Source organism: Macrotis lagotis, chromosome 1 (genome assembly GCF_037893015.1).
Source record: "Macrotis lagotis isolate mMagLag1 chromosome 1, bilby.v1.9.chrom.fasta, whole genome shotgun sequence".
NCBI lineage: Eukaryota > Metazoa > Chordata > Mammalia > Peramelemorphia > Peramelidae > Macrotis > Macrotis lagotis.
In genome coordinates this window covers 46,022,283-46,045,146 of record NC_133658.1, presented here as the reverse complement: position 1 = coordinate 46,045,146, position 22,864 = coordinate 46,022,283, and the positions used below count along the sequence as shown (strand labels likewise).

The 22,864-nt window shown below is 36.3% G+C and overlaps 1 protein-coding gene across 1 annotated transcript; it reads left to right on the top strand.

Moving 5' to 3' along the window:
* The first annotated feature begins 223 nt into the window (after nt 1-223).
* Nucleotides 224-22,371, top strand: LOC141506202 (uncharacterized). The gene is made up of 9 exons (XM_074212784.1): nt 224-352; nt 2,316-2,447; nt 5,106-5,240; nt 8,138-8,272; nt 12,750-12,884; nt 15,113-15,247; nt 17,541-17,675; nt 19,904-20,038; nt 22,179-22,371. Exons 1-9 carry the CDS (start codon nt 224-226, stop codon nt 22,365-22,367), a joined length of 1,260 nt encoding a protein of 419 aa, XP_074068885.1. The 3' UTR covers nt 22,368-22,371.
* Nucleotides 22,372-22,864: the final 493 nt, after the last annotated feature.

Sequence of the window (22,864 nt, the reverse complement as noted above, 5' to 3'; positions counted from 1 at the left end):
TAAACAGTCAGTTTCCCAGGCAAATTCATTTCAGTGTTGTTCTAAGAATTTGTAGAACAGGTCAAAACATTGACGACTGCAGGCCAAGATATAGGAAGAGAAAGTATGGAACACTGGCTCAGGCCTGAATGTGTGAGCAATTTAAATGACATGTAATTCTTGATTTTGGGACTTTTACCCTCAATATCGAGTAGAACACAGATTTAGTGAGCAAGTGGGTGAAATGGAAAGACTACGGGATAATACACAATATTATAAATCTCAACAGGATTCATCTTCAAGAAAACCCAGTATTGTAGAGGAGATTCAACTGAAAGAAGAAAAGGACAGTGTAATAAAGAATATCATACTGGTGAGTAAAGGGGCTAGCTCTGGGCAAATGTTTTCTAATCTAGTATTCATTCTTTAAGAATGACAGATCCCTGACCATCAATAAACTAATGCCTAATTTCCAATGATATGGGTCAATCATAGGATTGCTGGGTCAGCCACCAAACCTACTTCTCCTACTATCAAAGAGAGAAATCACTTTCATTTCATACTCAGTGACAAAAAGGTGACTTCATTCTCCTTGTAGGGAATGCTTCTAAAAATATGAATTTCATAGAACACTCAAAACCTTTTGGATTTATCAGTACCATTGCAAACATCCTCTCTGAGGTTAGCTAATTAGTTAGCTATTTGATTAAAACCTGGAAATCAATGGACAAAAGAATGGAAGTGGAGGGCAAGAGATTTCCAAACCACATATCCACTAGGGAACTGAGGAAGTGATTAAAAAAGGAATCAATTTTTTAAAATGAAACTTAATACAATGCTCTTTTTAAAAAAGTGTGTAAAAAAGGTCAAAGCAGACCTATGAGAATAGACCAAGACATCACATGTTGAATGTGTGGGACTCTGACTTAAAATAATAAATGTGAGCACTTTAGGCAGCAGGTTCTTCCTGATGTCTGGACTTTTGATCTTTAATAATGTGTAGAGAGAAATGAGCAAGAAAATTACAAAACTATAAACCAGAATAAGATGAAACAATATTCATCCCAATAGGACTCACTTGTAAAAAAAAAAAAGAGCAGACAGAAAAGGTGAGCAGAGCTGAGTGTACCACAAAGGCAGAAAATGGAGACAGCTAAGGATAGTCATTTTCTAATCTAGTCATTCATCCTTTTTCTCTGATGTGTCATTAAACATTAAGTATCTAATATTTAAAATCCAACAAAGGTCACTTCTTTGTACATGTAACTGCCATAGAACACCCAAAGACCTGGACACTTGACATCATCTTGGCTCACATTCTCTTTGAGGCTAATTCCTTGGTTAATTGAACAATTTATTCTTAGAAAAAAAAGGGAAAATCAGTGAGTTGGAGATCAAGAGACTACCTACCAATATGACTACTATGTGAGTGAAGAAGAAAAAAGAAAGTCCTGAATTAGTTTTCAAACCAAAGTCACGCCCATATTCTTGGAAAGAGATTGTAGGAGAGGCTCAAAGAGATGGTGGCTCAGGGTGATAGGTATGAACATTAGAGGTGGGATATTTCCTGATTATTGAGAATTTGTTCCTCAGTGATGAACAAAAGGACAGACTGGACAGTCATTCTGTCACTAGGTCATCCATCCTTGGTCACAATTGTATCACTCTCCAATACGTAACTAACTTCTAAAATTCAATGACCAAGCTCAATCCTAGTCTACATAATTAAAATGCAAGCCTAACTGGCATCCTACCAAAAGACAGATTCCACTTTCATGTCACACCTTCTGAGAAAAATGGTGGCTTTTTTCTCCAGAATGCTTTAAAATATAGATTTAAAGCAAGATACTTACCCACATGGATTTTGGAAGTAGGTTTTGCCATCTCCTATTTGATTTTGGCTAACTGGATGTTTGGTCACTTCTTTGGACATGTAAGGAGTGCTTTTAAAAATATAGATGTAAAAAGAATCCCAAATTAACTGGACCAGGGTAGCAGTTTTTGCCATCTTTCTTCCTCCATTTAGTTATGGATATTTTAATTGTGGAAAATGAAAAGACGTTTAAGAGTGAAAGGCAGTAGAACATCTCCCTATGTTTCAACAAGATGTGTAAAGAACTGAGGAAAAAAATGAAGTCCAAACAATTAGTTTTCCAACCAAACTCATTTCAATATTTGTGCCAGGAGTTTGTAAAAGAGGTCAAAATGAATGCTGACTGCAGAGAAGCACATAAGAGAAAAAAAAATATGATACTGGCTCAGGGTTATAGGTGTGGGCATGTTAAATGGCATGTAAATTCCCGATATTTGGGTCTTTGTTCTCCAATGGTGAGTAGGAATTCAGAGTAAGTGAGCAAATGGATGAGAAGGAAACATTATGGGCTAAACCTCAATATCATATATTGCAATGGGACACCTCTCTAAGAAACAGTGGTGCTCCAGAGGAGATTCAAGAGCAAGCAGAAAAGGTAAGCCAAGCTAAAAGCACCATGGTGGTGAGAATGTGAGAGAATTCTGGGCAAACATTTTCCAATCTTTCCAAGCCCATTCTTTGTAATTGATACATCCCTGCTTATTAAGTTATTAATATATAAAAGCTAATATCAGAGTCAATCCTAGGATTGTTCATCAGCAAATTAACCTACTCTGCTCGTGTCAAAAACAGATTTCACTTTCATATCACATTCAAAGACATAAAGATCAAATCTTTCTCAATATGAATTTCAATGGGACACCCAAACCACTTAAAACTAAATTTAGGGGTGGCTAGGCACAGTGGATAGAGCACTGGCCCTGGAGTCAGGAGTACCTGAGTTCAAATCCAGCCTCAGACACTTAAGAATTACCTAGACATGTGGCCTTGGGCAAGCCACGTAACCCCATTGCCTTGCAAAAACTGAAAAAAAAACAAAAAAAAAACCCCTAAATTTAGCATCACCATTGCTCATACCAGTTTTAAGGATGGCAAATGAATTGGTTAACTATATGATATAAGGGAGGAAATCAATGCACAAAGGAGTGGAAGTGAAGAGCAGGAAACTACCTATCCAAATCACCACTAGGAAGGATGGGAAGTGATTTTTAAATAAAAATCCATGATGAGGTTTTTTTTTTAGGTTTTTTTGCAAGGCAAAGGGGTTAAGTGACTTGCGCAAGGCCACAGAGCTAGGTAATTATGAAGTGTCTGAGGCTGGATTTGAACTCAGGTACTCCTGACTCCAGGGTCAATGCTCTATCCACTTCACCAACTAGCCGGCCCATGATAAGTTTTTTTAAATGAAACTCACTCTAGATTGCATTAAAAAGTTTATAGAAGAGGTCAAAGGCACTGATAAGAATATGCCAAGAAGTCACAGGATGATGTGTGGGACCCTTGCTCACAATAATACTTGGGAACACTTTAAGGAGCAGAATCTTCCTACTATCTGGGGTTTTGTACTCCATTTATATATAGGAAAATGAAAAAGATGAGAAACAGAGACTCCAGGATCAGATTCATAAGACATCCATCACAAAGCAGTTAACTAAACCAAAGGAAGAGATGGCAAAAACTACCACCATGGTTCAGTTTATTTGAAATACCTTACATACATATGTTTTTGAAAGCAATCCTTATATGGATAAGGAAGTTATCACATAAGCAGTTAGCCATCATGAAGTAGGAGAAGGGAAAAGGTATCTCTATTTTTCAAAGCTCCCCTTACATGAATAAAGAAATCACGATTGCCTCAGAAGGCATGATGTGAAAGTGAAACCTGGCTTTGGTAGGATGAGAGTTAAGTTTGGATGCTGACTAGGATTAATCTTCATCAATTGAGGAGTGGTTCACAACCAAGGATGGGTGGTTTGGTGACAGAATGACTGTCCAGAGCTATCTCCCTTTCCTTCCCCTCTGCTGTTATTGCCTCTGCTCATCTCTTCTTCCGACTGCTGAAACATGGTCTGAGCAAACCTTAACTTGCGTGTAGGTGAATCGTAATATGAATAATATTGCAGTTTATCCTGGCATCCTTTTCTCACCCTCAGGCTTACTCAGTCTGTCCTCTTACTTATCAGTGAGAAACAAAAACTCGGTATTTTATTCTAGAAAAACAAGGAAAAAATGTTTCTGAATGAAAGGCAGGAGGGTACCCCATGTTCCTGCAAGATGGGTAAAGAACTGAAGAAAAAAATAAAGTCCAAATAATCAGGTTTCCAGTCAAAATCATTTCAATATTCTTCCCAAGAGTTTATAAAAGAGGTCAGAGATTGATAATTACAAGATAATGTAAAAGACAAGTCGGAATAGGAAAATGACTCAGGTCTGTAGGAGTGAGCTTATTAAATGGCAAGGAAATGCTCAATATTTGGATCTTTGTTTTTCAATGTTGAGTAAGTAGGCAGGCAGACTAAGTGAGCAAGTGGCTGAGAAGGAAACAATGTGGGATAAAACTAAATATTACATATTGAGACAGCACTCATCTATAAGAAAACCCAGTACTCTAGCAGAGATTCAAGTTAAAAGCACTACAGTCATGAGAAACAGGGAGAAATCTCGGCAATTTATAATCTAGTGATCCATTGTTTGTAATTGATTGCATAAGTAATCATAAGTAATTTTGTTCTAAGTAACAATACTTAAAAGTTGATATCTAAGGCCAATCTGAGTATTGCTTACTAGTCAGTAAACTAACCTACCTCTCTCTTCTAGTAGATCCAGATTTCATTTTCATGTCACTCTCAGACACAAGGGTCATTTCCTTCACCATATTAAGAATGCTTTTAATAATATGAACTTCACAGGAAACCCAAAGCACCTAGACTAAATTTAGCAACGCCACAGACTATGTGAACTTTAAGACATGTGAATGAATTGGCTAACTACATGATTTAAGACTGGAAATCAAAGAACAAAAGAAAGGAGACTTTTCTATTGACATTACCACTAGGAAATGCAGCAAGTGATTAAAATAATGTCCAGAATGAATTTTTTAAATGAAACTCACTCTAAATTCCCTTAAAAAAGAGATAGAGGAAGTCTCAGGACAGTCCAAGACATCACAGGATAATGTTTGGGATTCTTACTAGAGGCAATTTTTGTGAACTAGTTCCTAATATATGGGGTGTTGTTCTTCACTGATATGTAGATAGACAGACTGGATGAACAAGAGGATGATAAAATCAGATTTCTGGATAAGATACAGCAATATCCATCACAACAGGATTCACTTACCAGGAAACTCAGTCCTGAAAGGAGAAGCCTTCAACAGCTTGGAGAAAAGGTGAGCAGAACCCACAGGACCACAAAGATGGAGAACAAAGATAACTCAGGATAGTCATTCTCTAGTATAGTCATTCATCCTTTTTCTCAGATAATATCACTCCCCATTAAGAATTTAACACCTAAAATGCTATGACCCTTGTCAAGCCTAGACTTTCCAGACTCACTTACTGAGACAAAGGTGACTTTTGGTGATGTGTAGAGAATGCTTCAAAATTATGAATGTCATCATATCTAAGACCGGAACCTTTGCCCACATCCTCTTTGAGATTGACTAATTCTTTGATCAGTTCGCCAATTTACACCTAGAAAAAAAAGAAAACTGAGTGTCTTGGATAGCAAGAGACTACCTATTATCAACATGCTTATTGCATGAGTGCAGAAGTAAGAAAAAAGAAAGTCCAGAATGTTTGTTCTAAAACCAAACTCATTCCCACACTCTTTGCAAGAGTTTGTAGAAAAGCTCAAAATGTTTGATGAGAGGAGGCCAAGAAATCATTCTGAAGTGGGCAACTGTGGCTCAGGGTAACAGGTTTCAGCATTACACATAGGACAGGTATTCTTAATAACTGATGCTTTGGTTCCTCAATGGGAAGTGAAAAAAAAAAGTGAGCCTGCAGTTGAGAACCAGAGTTTCCAGGATAAATAGAAAAATTATTCATTGTAACAGGACTCACATATAAGCAAGTTCAGTTCTGCTCAGACCATTATTTGACAGCAGGAAAAGACAATGAGTAGAGCCAGTGTAGCAGAAGGGAGGGAAAGCTCTACATAGTCATTCTGTCACAAACTCTTCCATTCTTGGTCACAAATGTGATACTCCGCAGTAAATGACAACCAAAATCCAATAACCGAGATCAATGCTAGTCTTCCTGGTAATCATTCAAACATAACAATCATCCGAGGTTTCTCTTTCATGTCACACTTATTTTAGGTAATGGCAACTTCTTTCTTCATGTAGAGAATACTTTAAAAATAAAGATTCAATGAGAGCTCAAAACTATATAGACTTTGGAAGGACATTTTCCACATACTTTACTGCTAGTTTGGTTATTTCTTTCTCCATTAAAGAGTGCTTTTAAAAACAGAGATGTAAAAGGAACCCCAAATTAACTGAACTTCTAAACAGTTGGTCATCTTCTCTGTGTATGGTTTACTGGATGGGTGATTGGTTGGTTGATTGGTTGGTTGAATAGACATTTTATTTTTGGAAAAAAAAATTTAAGAAAGGCAAGAGGTTACCTCTCCGTGTTCCTACCAAATGAGTGAAGAATTGAAGGAAAAATGAAGTCCAAAGAGTCAAAGTTTTTAGCCAAATTCATTTCAATATTCTTCCCATAAGTTTGTAAAGGAGATCAACAAAATTATTGATGACAGACCAAAACAAAAAAGGAGGAGAAGTGGGACATTACTTCAGAGCTATAGGTGTGAGCATATTAAACGTCAATGAATTTCTTGATGTTTGGGCTTTGTTCTTCATGGTAAGTAGAAAGACAGATTAAGTGAACAAGTAGATGAGAAAGAAAGACTAAATGATAAAATGCGATTTTATACATGGGACTCTATGGGACTCAAGTGCAATAAAGCTCAATGCTCCGGAGGAGATTCAACAGGAAGGAGAAATGCTTTGTAATTGATATATTCCTGTCTAATAAGTAATTAATAACTAAAAGCTGATATCTGAGGTCAATCCTAGCATTGGTTACTGGTCATTAAATTAACCTATCTATCCTCCTGGTAAAGTCAAATTTCACTTTCCTGTCACACACAAAAGACACAAAAGTCATTTCTTTCATCACATTAAAAATGCTTTAAAAATATGAGTTTCATAGGAAACCTAAACCACCTAGACTAAACTTAGCAAAAACATTGCTCACATAATTTTTAAAACTGCTAAGGTTAACTATAAAAAGATTTAAGACCAGAAAATAAGGGTGACAAAAAGTGGAGAGGAGGAAATCAGCAACTGGCATTACCACTAGAAAAGGAATCAAGAGATTAAAAAAAAAAAAGTCCAGAATGAATTTTTAAAATGAAACTCCTTAAATTTCTTTAAAAACAATTTGTAGAAGAGTTCCAGGACATTCCTAACAACAGATCCAGATATCACAAGATGATGTATAAGATGCTGGTTCAGGGCAATATATGTGGAGCATTTTAAGTGGTGGGTACTTCTTGCTATCTGGGATTTTGTTCTTCACTGATGTATAGGAGAACAGTAGGCAGGCAGATGAAGTGAGCAAGTGGCTGAGAAGGAAACACTGTGGGATAAAACTAAATATTATATATTGAGACAGGACTCATCTATAAGAAAACCCAGTACTCTAGCAGAGATTCAAGTTAAAAGCACTACAGTCATGAGAAAAAGGAAGAAATCTAATCTAGTGACCCAATATTTATAACTAATTTTTATAACAAATTACATAAGTAATCATACATAACCTCTCTCCTCCAGTAGATCCAGATTTCATTTTCATATCACTCTCAAAGACACAAAGGTCACTTCTTTCACCATATTAAGAATGCTTTTAATAATATAAATTTCATAGGAAACCCAAAGCACCTAGACTAAATTTAGCAACATCACAGACTACGTGTTCTTTAAGATATTTAAGACATGTGAATGAATTGGCTAACTATATGATTTATGATTGGAATGCAAAGAACAAAAGAAAGTAGACTTTTCTATTGACAATTTTACTAGAAAATGCAGCAAGTGATTAAAAGAAAGTCCATAATAAATTTTTTAAATGAAACTGTTTCTACATTCCTTTGAAAAGGAGATAGAAGTCTAAGATGAGTTGAATACATCACAGGATGATGTTTGGGATACTTACTGGAGGCAAATTTGTGAACTAGTTCCTGATATTTTGGGTGTTGTTCTTCACTGATTTACAGATAGACAAATTACATGAACAACAGGATGATAAGCCCAGATTCCTGGATACCATACAGCAATATCCATCACAACAGGATTCACTTACCAGAAAACTCAGTCCTGAAAGGAGAAGCCTTCAACAGCTTGGAGAAAAGGTGAGCAGAACCCAAAGGAACACAAAGATGGAGAGCCAAGATAACTCAAGATACTCATGCTCTATTCTAGTCATTCATCCTTTTTCTCAGATAATATTACTCCTCATTAAGAATTTAACACCTAAAATGCTATGACCCTTGTCAAGCCTAGACTTGCCAGCCTCACTTACTGAGACAAAGGTGACTTTTTGTGATGTGTAGAGAATGCTTCAAAATTAGGAATGTCAACATATCTAAGACTGGAACCTTTGCCCACATCCTCTTTGAGACTGACTAATTCTTTGACTAGTTGGCCAATTTATACCTAGAAAACAAAAAACAATGACTGGCTTGGATGGCAGGAGACTACCTATTATCAACATGCTTATTGCATGAGTGAAGAATAAGAAAAAAGAAGGTCCAGAATGTTTGTTGTCAAAGCAAACTCATTTCCACACTCTTTGCAAGAGTTTGTAGAAAAGCTCAAAAAGATTAATGAGAGAAGGCCAAGACAACATTTTGAAGTGTGGGACTGGGGCTCAGGGTAATAGGTATGAGCATTACACATAGGACAGGTATTCTTAATTACTGAGGCTGTGGTTCCTCAATGGGAAGTAAAAAAAAAAAAGTGAGCCTGAGATTGACACCCAGAGTTTCCAGGATGAATTGCAAAATTATTCATGGTAACAGGACTCACATATAAGCTAGTTCATTTCTGCTCAGACCATTATTGGACAGCAAGAAAAGGGGATGAGTAGAGACAATAGCAGCAGAAGGGAGGGAAAGGTCTGCATAGTCATTCTGTCACCAATTCATTCCTCCTTGGTCACAAATATGTTACTCCTCAATAAGGGACTACCAAAATACAAATACCGAGATCAATGCTAGTCTTCCTGGTCATCATCCAAACCTAACACTCATCCTGTCAAAGCCAGGTTTGACTTTCATGTCACACTCATTGAGGTAATGGCAACTTCTTTCATCATGTAGAGAATACTATAAAAATAAAGATTCAATGAGAGCTCAAAACTATATGGACTTTGGAAGGACCTTTCCCATGTACTTTACTTGTAGTTTGGTTATTTCTTTCTACATTAAAGAGTGCTTTTAAAAACAGAGATGAAAAAGGAACCCCAAATTAACTGAACCTCTATAGCAGTTTGTCATCTTCTCTCAGTCTGGTTTACTGGATGGGTGATTGGTTGGTTGAATAGACATTTTATTTTTGAGAAAAAAAATATTTAAGAAAGGAAAGAGGTTACCTCTCCATGTTCCTACGAAATGAGTGAAGAAATGAGGGGAAAAAATGAAGTCCAAAGAGTCAAATTTTTTAGCCAAATTCATTTCAATATTCTTCCCATAAGTTTGTAAAGGAGATCAACAAAATTATTGATGACAGACCAATGCAAAAAAGGAGGAGAAGTGGGACATTACTTCAGGGCTATAGGTGTGAGCATATTAAATGTCAATGAATTTCTTGATGTTTGGGGCTTTGTTATTCAAAAGAAAGTAGAAAGATAGCTTAAGTGAACAAGTGGATGAGAAAGAAAGTTAAATGATAAAACTCGATTTTATACATGGGACTCTATGGGACTCAAGAACAATAAAGCTCAGTTCTCCAGAGGAGATTCAACAGGAAGGAGAAATGCTTTGTAATTGATATATTCCTGTCTAATACATAATTAATAACTAAAAACTGATATCTGAGGTCAATCCTAGCATTGGTTGCTAGTCATTAAATTAACCTATCTCTCCTCCTTGACTTTCATGTCAAACTCAAAAGACACAAAAGTCATTTCTTTAATCATAAAAAGGATGCTTTAAAAACATGAATTTCATAGGAAAACTAAACCACCAAGACTAAACTTAGCAACACCATTGCTCATATAATTTGTAAGACTGCTATAGTTAACTATAATAAGATTTAAAACCAGAAATTAAGGGTGAAAAAAGCGTAGAGGAGGAAATAACCTACTGGAATTACCACTAGAAAAGGCAGCAAGTGATTTAAAAAAGTCCCGAATGAGTCATTAAAATAAAACTCCTTAAATTTCTTTTAAAAACAATATGTAGTAGAGTTCCAGGACATCACTAAGAAGAGACCAAGATATCACTAGATGTTGATGATGATGATGATAATGAGACTCTGGTTCAGGGCAATACATGTGGAGCATTTTAAGTGGTGGGTACTTCCTGATATCTGGGATTTTGTTCTTCACTGATGTATAGGAAGACAGATGGAAGGAGCAATATGATAATAAACCAAGATTACTGAGTAAGATACAGAAATATGCATCACATTAGGATTCACTTACCAGGAAAGTCAGTCCTCAAGGGAAAAGCCTACAACAAATTGGAGAAAACGTGAGCAAAACCAAAAGTACCACAAAAGTAGAGAATGCAGACAGCTCAGGATAGTCATTATCTAAGCTAGCCATTCATCCTTTTCTCTGATGTATCACTGCCCATTTAGTAACTAAAACCTAAAATGTGATAACCATTGTTAATTCTAGACTAGTGAGTGAATTTCAATGTATACAGAATGCTTCAAAATTAGGAAAGTCATAGGATATCCAAAGACCTTTGCCCACATCCTCATGCGCTGGTTGGTAAATTTATACCTACAAAACTGAGAACTGGGTGAGTTGCAGGGCAGGAAACTATCTGCCAACATGACTACTATGTGAGTGAAGAAGCAGGAGAATAAAGAGTCCAGAATGTTAGTTTTCAAATGAAACTCATTCCCACACTCTTTACAAGATTTTGTAGGAGAACTCAAAGAGATGAATGAGTGGAGGCCAAGACATCAGTTTGAAGTATGGGACTGTGGCTCAGGGTGGCAGGTTTCAATATTAGGAATATTAGAGATGAGAAAGCTATTTCTTGAGTACTGAGACTTTGTTTCGCAATGATAACTAAGAGGACAGACTGAGTAAGACTGAGGTTGAGAAAGGGATTACAGAATAAACTGCAATATTATTCATATCACGATTCACACATAAGCAAGTTAAGGGTTGCTGAGACCATCATTCAGCAGCAGGAAGAAGAGGTGAGCAGAGGCAATAACACCAGAGGGGAAGGAAAGGGAGACAGCTCTGGACAGTCATTCTGTCACCAAACCACGCATCCTGGGTCATGAATCACTCCCCGATGCATGAAGATCAGTCCTAATCAGCATCCAAACTTAACTCTCATCCTACCAAAGCCAGGTTTCACTTTCATATCATGCCTTCTGAGGCAATCATGATTTCTAAATTCATGTAAGGAGTGGTTTGAAAAATAGATACCTTTTCCCTTCTCCTACTTCATGATGGCTAACTGCTTATGTGGTCACTTCCTTATCTATATAAGGAGTGCTTTCAAAAACATATATATAAAATGTATTTCAAATAAACTGAACCATGGTGGCAGTTTTTGCCATCTTTTCCTTCGGTTTACTTAACTACTTTGTTGGTTAATACAGTATTTAATTGAGGAAAAAAAAGAAAAAAGTCTCTGAGTGAAAAGCAGGAGGGTACCCCATGATCCTGCAAGATTGGTAAAGAACTGAGGAAAAAATAAAGTCCAAACAATCAGGTTTCCAGTCAAAATCATTTCATTATTCTTCCCAAGAGTTTATAAAAGAGGTCAGAGATTGATGATTACAAGATAATATAAAAGACAAGTCAGAGTAGGAAATTGACTCAGGTCTGTAGGAATGAGCTTATTAAATGGCAAGTAAATGCTCGATATTTGGATCTTTGTTTGTCAATGATGAGTAAGTAGGCAGGTGGACTGAGCAAGTGGCTGAGAATGAAAGACTGTGAGATAAAACTAAATATTATATATTCACACAAGACTCATCTATAAGAAAACCCAGTACTAAAGCAGAGATTCAAGTTAAATGCACTACAGTCATGAGAAAAAGGGAGAGATCTAATTTAGTGACCCAATTTTTATAATTGATTACATAAGTAATCATAAGTAATTATGTCCTAAGTAACAATACTTAAAAGTTGATATCTATGGCCAATCTGAGTATTGCTTACTAATCAGTAATCTAACCTACCTCTCTCCTCTAGTAGATCCAGATTTCATTTTGATGTCACTCTCAAAGACACAAAGGTCATTTCTTTGACCATATTAAGAATGTTTTTAATAATATGAACTTCATAGGAAACCCAAAGCACCTAGACTAAATTTAGCAACAACACAGACTATGTGATCTTTAAGACATGTGAATGAATTGGTTAACTACATGATTTAAGACAGGAAATCAAAGAACAAAAGAAAGGAGACTTTTCTATTGACATTACCACTAGGAAATGCAGCAAGTGATTAAAAGAATATCCAGAATTAATTTCTTAAATGAAACTTTCTCTAAATTCCCTTCAAAAAGACATAGAAGAAGACAAAGACTAGTCCAAGACATCACAGGATAATGTTTGGGATTCTTACTGGAGGCAATTTTTGTGAACTAGTTCCTACATCTTGTGTGTTGTTCTTCACTGATATGCAGATAGGCAGATTGGATGAACAAGAGGATGATAAACCCAGATTCCTGGATAAGATACAGCAATATCCATCACAACAGGATTCACTTACCAGGAAACTCAGACCTGAAAGGAGAAGCCTGCAACAGCTTGGAGAAAAGGTGAGCAGAACCCACAGGAACACAAAGATGGAGAACAAAGATAACTCAGGATAGTCATGTTCTATTCTAGTCATTCATCCTTTTTCGCAGATAATATCACTCCTCATTAAGAAGTTAACACCTAAAATGCTATGACACTTGTCAAGCCTAGACTTGCCAGCCTCACTTAGTGAGACAAAGGTGACTTTTTTGTGATGTGTAGAGAATGCTTCAAAATTATGAATGTCAACATATCTAAGACCGGAACCTGTGCCCACATCCTCTTTGAGATTGACTAATTCTTTTACTAGTTGGCCAATGTATACCGAAAAAAGAAAAAACAATGACTTTTTTTGGATGGCAGGAGACTACCTCTTATCAACATGCTTATTCCATGAGTAAGGAATAAGAAAAAAGAAAGTCCAGAATGTTTGTTCTCAAACCAAAGTCCTTCCCACACTCTTTCCAAGAGTTTGTATAAAAGCTCAAAAAGATTAATGAGAGGAGGCCAAGACAACATTTTGAAGTGTGGGACTGTGGCTCAGGGTAATAGTTAAGAGCATTACACATAGGACAGGTATTCTTAATTACTGAGGCTTTGGTTCCTCAATGGGAAGTAAAATAAAAAAGTGAGCCTGAGGTCGACACCCAGATTTTCCAGGATAAATTATAAAATTATTCATTGTAACAGGACTGACATATAAGCAAGTTCATTTCTGCTCAGACCATTATTCGACAGCAGGAAAAGGGGATGAGCAGAGCCAATAGTAGCAGAAGGGAGGGAAAGCTCTGCATGGTCATTCTGTCACCAATTCTCAAATCCTTGGTCACAGATGTGTTACTCCTCGATAAGTGACTACCAAAATACAAATACCGAGATCAGTGCTAGTCTTCCTGGTCATCATCCAAACCTAACACTCATCCTGTCAAAGCCAGGTTTGACTTTCATGTCACACTTATTGAAGTAATAGCAACTTCTTTCTTCATGTAGAGAATACTTTAAAAATAAAGATTCAATGAGAGCTCAAAACAATATGGACTTTGGAAGGACCTTTCCTATGTACTTTACTTGTAGTTTGGTTATTTCTTTCTACATTAAAGAGTGCTTTTAAAAACAGAGATGTAAAAGGAACCCCAAATTAACTGAACCTCTATAGCAGTTTGTCATCTTCTCTCAGTCTGGTTTACTGGATGGGTGATTGGTTGGTTAATTGGTTGGTTGAATAGACATTTTATTTTTGAGAAAAAAAATATTTAAGAAAGGAAAGAGCTTACCTCTCCATGTTCCTACGAAATGAATGAAGAATTGAGGGAAAAAATGAAGTTCAAAGGAGTCAAATTTTTTAGCCAAATTCATTTCAATATTCTTCCCATAAGTTTGTAAAGGAGATCAACAAAATTATTGATGACAGACCAATACCAAAAAGGAGAAGTGTGACATTACTTCAGGGCTATAGGTGTGACCATATTAAATGTCAATGAATTTCTTGATGTTTGGGGCTTTGTTCTTCAATAGTAAGTAGAAAGATAGATTAAGTCAACAAGTGGATGAGAAAGAAAGACTAAATGATAAAACGCGATTGTATACGTGGGACACTATGGGACTCAAGTACAAGAAAGCTCAGTGCTCCAGAGGAGATTCAACAGGAAGGAGAAATCCTTTGTAATTGATATATTCCTGTCTAATACGTAATTAATAACTAAAAACTGATATCTGAGGTCAATCCTAGCATTGGTTGCTAGTCATTAAATTAACCTATCTCTCCACCTGTAATGTCAGATTTCACTTTCATGTCAAACTCAAAAGACACCAAAGTCATTTCTTTCATCAGATAAAAAATGCTTTAAAAATATGAATTTCATATGAAAACTAAACCACCAAGACTAAACTTAGCAATACCATTGCTCATATAATTTGTAAGACAGCTAATTTTAACTAAAATAAGATTTAAAACCAGAAATTAATGGTGAAAAAAGTGTAGAGGAGGAAATCATCTACTGGCATTACCACTAGAAAAGGCAGCAAATGATTAAAAAAAGTTCCGAATGAGTTCTTAAAATAAAACTCCTTAAATTTCTTTAAAAACAATATGTAGAAGAGTTCCAGGACATCACTAAGAAGAGAACCAAATATCACAAGATGATGATGATGATGATAATGAGACTCTGGTTCAGGGCAATACATGTGGAGCATTTTAAGTGGTGGGTACTTCCTGATATCTGGGATTTTCTTCTGCACTTATGTATAGGAGGACAGATGGAATGAGCAAGACGATAATAAACCAAGATTACTGAATAAGATACAGCAATACCCATCACAACAGGATTCACTGACCAGGAAACTCAGTCCTCAAAGGAAAAGCCTTCAACAACTTGGAGAAAAGGTGAGCAAATCCAAAAGTACCACGAAAGTAGAGAATGGAGACAGCTCAGGATAGTCATCCTCTAAGCTAGCCATTCATCATTTTCCTCTGATGTATCACTGCCCATTAAGTAACTAAAAACTAAAATGTGATAACCATTGTTAATTCTAGACTAGTGAGTGAATTTCAATATATAGAGAATACTTCAAAATTAGAAATGTCATAGGATATCCAAAGACCTTTGCACACATCCTCATTGGTTGGTTGGTAAATTTAAACCTACAAAACAGAGAACTGGGTGAGTTGGCGGGCAGCAAACTACCTGCCAACATGCCTACTATGTGACTGAAGAAGCTGGGGAATAAAGAATCCAGAATGTTAGTTTTCAAATAAAACTCATTCCCACACTCTTTACAAGATTTTGTAGGAGAGCTCAAAGAGATGAATGAGTGGAGGCCAAGACATCAGTTTGAAGTGTGGGACTGTGGCTCAGGGTGACAGGTTTCAATATTAGGAATATTAGAGGTGGGAAAGCTATTTCTTGATTACTAAGACTTTGTTTTGCAATGATAAGTAAGAGGACAGACTGAGTAAGAGTAAGGATGAGAAAGGGATGCCAGGATAAACTGCAATATTTTTCATATCATGATTCAACTATAAGCAAGTTAAGGGTTGCTGAGACCATCATTCAGCAGCAGGAAGAAGAGGTGAGCACAGGCAAAAACACCAGAGGGGAAGGAAAGGGAGACAGCTCTGGACAGTCATTCTGTCACCAAACCACGCATCCTGGATCATGAATCACTCCCCGATGGATGAAGATCAATCCTAATCAGCATCCAAACTTAACTCTCATCCTACCAAAGCCAGGTTTCACTTTCATATCATGCCTTCTGAGGCAATCGTGATTACTAAATTCATGTAAGGAGTGGTTTGAAAAGTAGAGATATCTTTTCCCTTCTCCTACCTCATGATGCCTAACTGCTTATGTGATAACTTCCTTATCCATATAAGGAGTGCTTTCAAAAACATATATATAAAAGGTATTTCAAATAAACTGAACCATGGTGGCAGTTTTTGCCATCTCTGCCTTTGCTTTAGTTAACTGCTTTGTTGGTTAATTCAGTATTGTTTCTGGAAAAAAAATATCCATATATGGAATGCTTTCAAAAGCATATATATATGAAAGGTATTTCAAATTAAATGAACCATGGTGGCAGTTTTTGTCATCTTTTCCTTTGGTTTAGTTAACTGCTTTGTTGGTTGAGTCAGTACTTTATTCTGGAAAAAAAAAAAGAAAAAATGTTTCTGAGTGAAAAGCAGGAGGATATCCCATGCTCCTGCAAGATTGGTAAAGAACTGAGGAAAAAAATAAAGTCCAAATAATCAGGCTTTCTGTCAAAATCATTTCAAAATTCTTCCCAAGAGTTTATAAAGGAGGTCAGAGATTGATGATTACAAGATAATATAAAAGACAAGTCAGAGTAGGAAATTGACTCAGGTCTGTAGGAATGAGCTTTTTAAATGGCAAGTAAATGCTCGATATTTGGATCTTTGTTTTTCAATGATGAGTAAGTAGGCAGGCAGACTAAGTGAGCAAGTGGCTGAGAATGAAAGACTGTGAGATAAAACTAAATATTATATATTCACATAAGACTCATCTATAAGAAAACCCAATACTCTAGTAGAGATTCAAATTAAAAACACTACAGTCATGAGAAAAAGGGAGAGATCTAATCTAGTGACCCAATTTTAATAATTGTTTACATAAGTAATCATAAGTAATTATGTCCTAAGTAAAAATATTTAAAAGTTGATATTTAAGGCCAATCTGAGTATTGCTTTCTAGTCAGTAATCTAACCCAGCTTTTTCATCCAGTAGATCCAGATTTGATTTTCATGTCACTCTCAAAGACACAAAGGTCATTGCTTTCACCATATAAAGAATGTTTTTAATAATATGAATTTCATAGGAAACCCAAAGCAGGTAGACTCAATTTAGCAACACCACAGACTACATGATCTTTAAGACATGTGAATGAATTTGTTAACTACATGATTTAAGACAGGAAATCAAAGAACAAAAGAAAGGAGACTTTTCTATTGACATTACCATTAGGAAATGCAGCAAGTGATTAAAAGAATGTCCAGAATGAATTTTTTAAATGAAACTTGCTCTAAATTCCCTTCAAAAAGACATAGAAGAAGATGAAGACTAGTCCAAGACATCACAGGATAATGTTTGGGATTCTTACTGGAGGCAATTTTTATGAACTAGTTCCTAATATCTTGGGTGTTGTTCTTCACTGATATGCAGATAGACAGATTGGATGAACAAGAGGATGATAAACCCAGATTCCTGGATACCATACAGCAATATCCATCACAACAGGATTCACTTACCAGGAAAGTCAGTCCTGAAAGGAGAAGCCTGCAACAGCTTGGAGAAAAGGTGAGCAGAACCCACAGGAACACAAAGATGAAGAACCAAGATAACTCAGGATAATGACTATCCTGCTCTATTCTAGTCATTCATCCTTTTTCTCAGATAATATCACTCCTCATTAAGAAGTTAACACCTAAAATGCTATGACCCTTGACAAGCCTAGACTTGCCAGCCTCACTTACTGAGACAAAGGTGACTTTTTGTGATGTGTAGAGAATGCTTCAAAATTAGGAATGTCAACGTATCTAAGACTGGAACCTTTGCCCACATCCTCTTTGAGACTGACTAATTCTTTGACTAGTTGGCCAATGTATACCGAAAAAAGAAAAAACAATGACTTTTTTGGATGGCAGGAGACTACCTATTATCAACATGCTTATTCCATGAGAAAGGAATAAGAAAAAAGAAAGTCCAGAATGTTTGTTCTCAAAGTCCTTCCCACACTCCTTCCAAGAGTTTGTAGAAAAGCTCAAAAAGATTAATGAGAGGAGGCCAAGACAACATTTTGAAGTGTGAGACTGTGGCTCAGGGTAGCAGGTATGAGCATTAGACATAGGACAGATATTCTTAATTACTGAGGCTTTGGTTCATCAATGGGAAGTTAACAAAAAAAGTGAGCCTGAGGTTGACACGCAGAGTTTCCAGGATAAATTGCAAAATTATTCATTGTAACAGGACTCACATATACGCAAGTTCACTTCTGCTCAGACCATTATTCGACAGCAGTGAAAGGGGATGAGTAGAGACAATAGCAGCAGAAGGGAAGGAAAGCTCTGCATAATCATTCTGTAACCAATTCTCCCACCCTTGGTCACAAATGTGTTACTCCTCAATAATTGACTACCAAAATACAAATACCGAGATCAATGCTAGTCTTCCTGGTCATCATCTAAACCTAACACTCATCCTGTCAAACGCAGATTTCACTTTCATGTCATACTTATTGAGGTAATGGCAACTTCTTTCTTCATGTAGAGAATGCTTTAAAAATAAAATTCAATGAGAGCTCAAAACGATATGGACTTTGGAAGGACCTTTCCCATACACTTTACTGGTAGTCTGATTATTTCTTTCTCCATTAAAGAGTGGTTTTAAAAACAGAGATGTAAAAGGAACCCCAAATTAACTGAACCTCTATAGAATTTTGTCATCTTCTCTCAGTCTTGTTTATTGGATGGGCGATTGGTTGGTTGATTGATTGGTTGAATAGACATTTTATTTTTGGGAAAAAAATATTTAAGAAAGGAAAGAGGTTACCTCTCCATGTTCCTACGAAATGAGTGAAGAAATGAGGGAAACAATGAAGTCCAAAGAGTCAAATTTGTTAGCCAAATTCATTTCAATATTCTTACCATTAGTTTGTAAAGGAGATCAACAAAATTATTTATGACAGACCAATACAAAAAAGGAGGAGAAGTGGGACATTACTTCAGGGCTATAGGTGGGAGCATATTAAACATCAATGAATTTCTTGATGTTTGGGTCTTTGTTCTTCAATGGTAAGTAGAAAGATAGATTAAGTGAACAAGTGGATGAGAAGGAAAGACTAAATGATAAAATGCCATCCTATAAATGGGACTCAATGGGACTCAAGAACAATAAAGCTCAGTGCTCCAGAGGAAATTCAACAGGAAGGAGAAATGCTTTGTAATTAATATATTCCAGTCTAATAAGTAATTAATAACTAAAATCTGATATCTGAGGTCAATCCTAGCATTGGTTGCTAGTCATTAATTTAACCTATCTGTCCTCCTGGAAAGTCAGATTTCACTTTCATGTCACACTCAAAGGACACAAAAGTCATTTCTTTTATCACATTAAAAATGCTTTAAAAATATGAATTTCATAGGAAAACTAAACCACCAACATTAAACTTAGCAACACCATTGCTCATAAAATTTGTAAGACTGCTAATGTTAACTATTATAAGATTTAAAACCAGAAATTAAGGTTGAAAAATGTGGAGTGGAGGAAATCACCTACTGGAATTACCACTAGAAAAGGAAGCAAGTGATTTTAAAAAAGTCCCGAATGAGTCATTAAAATAAAACTCCTTAAATTTCTTTAAAAACAATATGTAGAAGAGTTCCAGGACATCACTAAGAAGAGAACCAAATATCACAAGATGATGATGATGATGATAATGAGACTCTGGTTCAGGGCAATTCATGTGGAGCATTTTAAGTGGTGGGTACTTCCTGATATCTGGGATTTTCTTCTGCACTGATGTATAGGAGGACAGATGGAATGAGCAAGACGATAATAAACCAAGATTATTGAGTAAGATACAGCAATATCCATCACAACAGGATTCACTTACCAGGAAACTCAGTCCTCAAAGGAAAAGCCTTCAACAACTTGGAGAAAAGGTGAGCAAAGCCAAAACTACAACAAAAGTAGAGAATGGAGACAGCTCAGGATAGTCATCCTCTAAGCTAGCCATTCATCCTTTTCTCTGATGTATCACTGCCCATTTAGCAATTAAAACCTAAATTATGATAACCATTGTTAATTCTAGACTAGTGATTGAATTTCAATGTATAGAGAAAGCTTAAAATTAAGAATGTCATAGGATATCCAAAGACCTTTGCCTACATCCTCATTGGATGGTTGGTAATTTTATACCTTACAAAACAGAGAACTGGGTGAGTTGGAGGGCAGGAAACTCCCTGCCAACATGCTTACTATGTGAGTGAAGAAGCAGGGGAATAAAGAGTCCAGAATGTTGGTTTTCAAATGAAACTCATTCCCACACCCTTTATAAGATTTTATAGGAGAACTCAAAGAGATGAATGAGTGGAGGCCAAGACATCAGTTTGAAGTGTGGGACTGTGGCTCAGGGTGGCAGGTTTCAATATTAGGAATATTAGAGGTGGGAAAGCTATTTCTTGATTACTAAGACTTTGTTTTGTGATGATAAGTAAGAGAACAGACTGAGTAAGACTAAGGTTGAGAAAGGGATTACAGAATAAACTGCAATATTATTCATATCACGATTCAAGTCTAAGCAAGTTAAGGGTTGCTGAGACCATCATTCAGCAGCAGGAAGAAGAGGTGAGCAGAGGCAATAACACCAGAGGGGAAGGAAAGGGAGACAGCTCTGGACAGTCATTCTGTCACCAAACCACGCATCCTGGGTCATGAATCACTCCCGCAGGGATGAAGATCAATCTTAGTCAGCATCCAAACTTAACTCTCATCCTACCAAAGCCAACTTTCACTTTCACATCATGACTTCTGAGACAATCGTGACTACTAAATTCATGTAAGGAGTGGTTTGAAAAGTAGAGATACCTTTTCCCTTCTCCTACTGCATGATGGCTAACTGCCTATATGATAACTTCCTTATCCATATAAGGACTGCTTTCAAAAACATATATATAGAAGGTATTTCAAATAAACTAAACCATGGTGGCAGTTTTTGCAATCTCTTCCTTTGGTTTAGTTAACTGCTTAGTTGGTTGCATCAGTATTTTATTCTGGAAAAAAAAAGAAAAAATGTTTCTCAGTGAAAAGCAGGAGGATATCCCATGCTCCTGCAAGATGTGTAAAGAACTGAGGAAAAAAATAAAGTCCAAACAAACAGGTTTCCAGTCAAAATCATTTCACTATTCTTCCCAAGAGTTTATAAAAGAGGTCAGAGATTGATGATTACAAGATAATATAAAAGACAAGTCAGAGTAGGAAATTGACTCAGGTCTGTAGGAATGAGCTTATTAAATGGCAAGTAAATGCTCGATATTTGGATCTTTGTTTGTCAATGATGAGTAAGTAGGCAGGCGGACTGAGAAAGTGGCTGAGAATGAAAGACTGTGATATAAAACTAAATATTATATATTCACACAAGACTCATCTATAAGAAAACCCAGTACTCTAGCAGAGATTCAAATTAAAAGCATTACAGTCATGAGAAAAAGGGAGAGATCTAATCTAGTGACCCAATTTTAATAATTGATTACATAAGTAATCATAAGTAATTATGTCCTAAGTAACAATACTTAAAATATGATATTTATGGCCAATCTGAGTATTGCTTTCTAGTCAGTAAACTAACCGACCTCTCTCATCCAGGAGATCCAGATTTCATTTTCATGTCACTCTCAAAGACACAAAGGTCATTTCTTTCACCATATTAAAAATGCTCTTAACAATATGAATTTCATAGGAAACCCAAAGCATCTAGACTAAATTTAGGAACACCACAGTCTACAACATCTTTAGGACATGTGAATGAATTGGTTAACTATATGATTTAAGACCAGAAATCAAAGAACAAAAGAAAGGAGACTTTTCTATTGACATTACCACTAGGAAATGCAGCAAGTGATTAAAAGAATGTCCAGAATTAATTTCTTAAATGAAACTTGCTCTAAATTCCCTTCAAAAAGACATAGAAGAAGATGAAGACTAGTCCAAGACATCACAGGATAATGTTTGGGATTCTTACTGGAGGCAATTTTTGTGAACTAGTTCCTAATATCTTGGGTGTTGTTCTTCACTGATATGCAGATAGACAGATTGGATGAACAAGAGGATGATAAACCCAGATTCCTGGATGCCATACAGCAATATCCATCACAACAGCATTCACATACCAGGAAACTCAGTCCTGAAAGGAGAAGCCTTCAACAGCTTGGAGAAAAGGTGAGTAGAACCCACAGGAACACAAAGATGGAGAACCAAGATAACTCAGGATAGTCATGCTCTATTCTAGTCATTCATCCTATTACTCAGATAATATCACTCCTCATTAAGAATTTAACACCTAAAATGCCATGACACTTGTCAAGCCTAGACTTGCCAGCCTCACTTACTGAGACAAAGGTGATTTTTTTGTGATGTGTAGAGAATGCTTCAAAATTATGAATGTCATCATATCTAAGACCGGAACCTTTGCCCACATCCTCTTTGAGATTGACTAATTCTTTGACTAGTTGGCCAATTTATACCTAGAAAACAAAAAAAAAATGACTGGCTTGGATGGCAGGAGACTACCTATTATCAACGTGCTTATTGAATGAGTGAAGAAATAAGAAAAAATGAAGTCCAGAATGCTTGTTCTCAAAGCAAACTCATTCCCACACTCTTTGCAAGAGTTTGTAGAAAAGCTCAAAAAGATTAAAGAGAGGATGCCAAGACAACATTTTGAAGTGTGGGACTGGGGCTCAGGGTAATAGGTATGATCATTACACATA